Raw genomic sequence first — 3,347 nt, forward strand, 5'->3', positions numbered from 1 at the left:
TTCATGCCTTCATGAGACGGGAACGCGCCTGAGAGATGAACCGGTGAGCAGAATGAGACAAGACGAAACCATTCTCCAAGTGTTTCTAAGGTAACTGGTCTCAAATCGCCCTCGGCTTCAAGTTTGCGTGTGTGTGTATAGTTGTTGGTCATGTGGGTCTCTGTGTTGTCCTATGACAACCCAGATAGGCACCGATCCCCCCATAACCCTTATTGGACAATAATGGTAATGAATGGATGACCAGTGAACACACCACATGGTAGTGCAACCAGATCAAGGTTTGAATCAACTAAAACTGGTATTAGAATGTTTGTGCTAAAAAAAAAGGCAATTACAAACTCTCTGATTGGTGCATGTCTACTTTTCCTTTCTTAGCTTTTGAATCAAATCAGATGCAACCAACGACTAAACTTATTAGGATGGATTTCAACTGAAATTTGCAGAGCTGGATGAGTGTCATGACGTTGACTGTGATGTTACTGCTAAACTTCAATCAGCTAAGCTGTTGCCCGTTGACCAAAAGTTCATCCACAGCTTCTCAGCAGGCCACACAGACAGTGACGTTTAATGACACACCAGAAAAAAACAGAAAGGACAGTTTTCACACGGAGACGCATTGCTTTCAGGCATAACTCCGTCAGTAACCCCTTACCTTTGTGTCTGCTGCTCCTGTGCTGAGACACTTTCTGCTCCGGATTCTCTGGCAGCAGACTGTGAAACCAGCGGCGGTGTAAGTGTTGGACCCCGAGGCCGCGGGAGCCGGGCCAGCTTCGCAACGCTTTGACTCCTCCGCCGGACACGGCCTGAACGGCGGCCCATCTGGAACGCGCCCTCATGCCCATGCCCGCCGCCCTGAGGGCAGCGGGAGGCGCGACGAGAGACAGCAGGGGCGGCAGGCTGGGGGGGTTGAGCTGAGCCGCCCGGATGGTGGAGCGCTGCAGGAGGAGGATGCTGCCTGCCATCAGGTAGGCGATGCCAAGGCAGAGCAGCAGCATCTGGGCTCTCTTCAAGAGACAGTGCAGCTTGCTGAGGGGCACCACCATACCTGCTCAGTTCACTGCCTCCCACTTCAGTCAAAGGCCATTAAATGGTTGACCAAGAAGATCCGGAGGAGCACTCCAAAATTTTGCAGAGCGTTGGAGCTTGTGTGTCTATGTTGGTCCATGTTGTTGTCAACAGCAGCAGCAGCAGTGGGAGACAAAAAAAAAAAAAAAAAGGTGGGATTTATGAATCCAGAAAGAACCTGAAAATGATGGTGAGAAAGACACAAATTAGGGTGATAGACTGAAAATGAAGAATAACATTCTGAACATTTTAGGTAAAGTGACTATCTCTTTATTGAGGCACTTATTAGCAGGAAGTCAACATTGTGACAGAAGCACAAAGCTTAGTAGGTAGAGGCATTCACACAGGTTTAGCAACAACCAAAGTGTGATGATTTGACCACCGGGTTTCCAAAGCTGCAGCTCTTTTGGGGGTTTCTTGTCTGCATTGGTCAGTTTCACGGCAGACTCATATGAACATTAAATACTCAAAATGTTTTTTATACCAACACATATAACATGTTTGAGACTATAGAATTGGGTTCTTTTTACCCCAAGGCGTAACTCTTCACAAACCAATAGTACTCTCGTAGATCTTTTTCTTTTTTTGTCATTTTCTTTGCATAATTTTCCACAAATATCAGCATCCCTTAAAAAGAAAAATAATGCATCCATCTTATTTTTCCAAAATGTGTCCGTCTTTATCTTAAAACTCACAGAACAGCAGTAAAATACTTTTTTAGATGACAATTCTCCAGTAGCAGATGTTTATCAAAAGCTGCCTTTATTGGTCGTGTAACATTCTAAATGAGATTGATTTAGCTGGACTGAGGGCAAAAATGGTCAAACCTAAAGGCTAAATGTGACCTAGCCTTTAGGTTTGGCTGTTATCTACTGCAGGTGCTGCTCTTAATATTTCTAACAGAACTTCAGTTCAGTTACAGCGAACCATTCCTTTAAAGGATGGTACGAATATTGGTACCTGACACCACAGTGCACCGTCAGGGGTCACAGTGTTGCACCTGATCCTTGTATATCAGTGTTGTTGACACATTTATCACCATCCAGATGATTTTGATTTCTCAATTTGTTCTTGAAATAGAAATAATAATGAACTTGTTCTCCATGAGTCTTCAGCTTCCCAATAAAATCCCTTCACCGAAACGTCATAATATGCGTTTCTGTAGTGACAGATGTCACTTTCCTATCCTGGCTGCAAGAATATATGCGTGATGTTCCCCCATGTGAAAAAAACCCCAAAGAAACAAACAAACAAATAGAAATCCTGCAGTGATAAAAGCTGTGGGCATTACGGGCGCTTATGAAAGGGGGGATGAAAGAAGGGGAGGGGGGATTATCATAGCAGCGCGCAGATCAACTCTCATCCTGACAGCGATAAATATAAATGCGATGAGCGACACACACACACACACACACACACACACACACACACACACACACACACACACACACACACACACACACACACACGGAGAAGCGGCGCCGAGGCTCGATCAGAACCGGTGATCGCAGCAGACAGCGTTTCGTGCATCCTGACACGGTGAGGAAGGGAGCGGTGAGGTGAACCCCCGCTGGTCGGGCTGGTGGCCGTCACACGTCGTTATGTCCTTCACATCCACTTTTCCTAACCGGGGCTCTCCCGACAGAACGGGGGGGTGAGAGAGGGGGGACGCAGAGGAGGGGGTGCGGCGGTGCTCCCGAGAATAACAGCCCCTAACAGAAGCAACAGTTTGCACGACGATCGAGTCCGGATGTCCAAGTTGTGTTCAACTCTGTTTTTATTCGCTAATAAAACGGACCGAACTCATGCAAAACAAACACACAAAAAAGAGAGAGAGAATTAGATAAAAGATTTGATGGCACATGGCGCAGGAGGACAGACGGATCACTTGAGGGAGTGAACACGCATCAGTCGTTGAAGAAGCCAAGGTCTTCCATCTTAAGCCTCTCTCTCTCTTTCTCTCTCTCTCTCTCCCTCTCTCTTCCCCTCCACCATTAAGGCTCAGCTTACCTTCCGATCGCTTCTCTCCCACGGCTTTGTTGTCCGGCATGTGAAGGTCCGCTGGGCTGTTTAGTATTTCCCACATCTGCTGTTATGCAAGATCTCCATCTCTTTCTCTCTCTCTCTCTCTCTCTCTCTCTCTCTCTCTCTCTCTCTCTCATACACACACACACACACTTAAACACACAGGGACTCTGAGAGCGGACGAGCCAGCGCTGCTCTCTGTCGCCCTGAAAAGGCTGCCGCGGCAGAGAGTGTGTGTGTGTGTTTTGTGTGTCTGC

General features: G+C 47.0%; 1 protein-coding gene across 3 annotated transcripts in view; it reads right to left on the reverse strand.

Annotated features, from left to right (window-relative positions):
* wscd1b (WSC domain containing 1b) overlaps window positions 1-3,339 on the reverse strand; it is a 23,866-nt gene extending 20,527 nt beyond the window's left edge. The window contains exons 1-3 of one of the 3 annotated variants that reach the window (XM_008428291.2): window positions 3,230-3,311; window positions 3,076-3,198; window positions 653-1,243 (exon numbers count right to left, since the gene is read on the reverse strand). In XM_008428291.2, the coding sequence (XP_008426513.1) occupies window positions 653-1,043 (391 nt within the window). In that variant the 5' untranslated portion in view covers window positions 1,044-1,243; window positions 3,076-3,198; window positions 3,230-3,311. Of the gene's footprint in view, window positions 1-652; window positions 1,244-3,075 lie in introns of all 3 variants that reach the window. The other 2 variants (XM_017308682.1, XM_017308681.1) reach the window with 2 other exon arrangements.
* Window positions 3,340-3,347: the final 8 nt, after the last annotated feature.

The sequence above is a fragment of the Poecilia reticulata genome, linkage group LG14 (genome assembly GCF_000633615.1).
Source record: "Poecilia reticulata strain Guanapo linkage group LG14, Guppy_female_1.0+MT, whole genome shotgun sequence".
Classification (NCBI taxonomy): domain Eukaryota; kingdom Metazoa; phylum Chordata; class Actinopteri; order Cyprinodontiformes; family Poeciliidae; genus Poecilia; species Poecilia reticulata.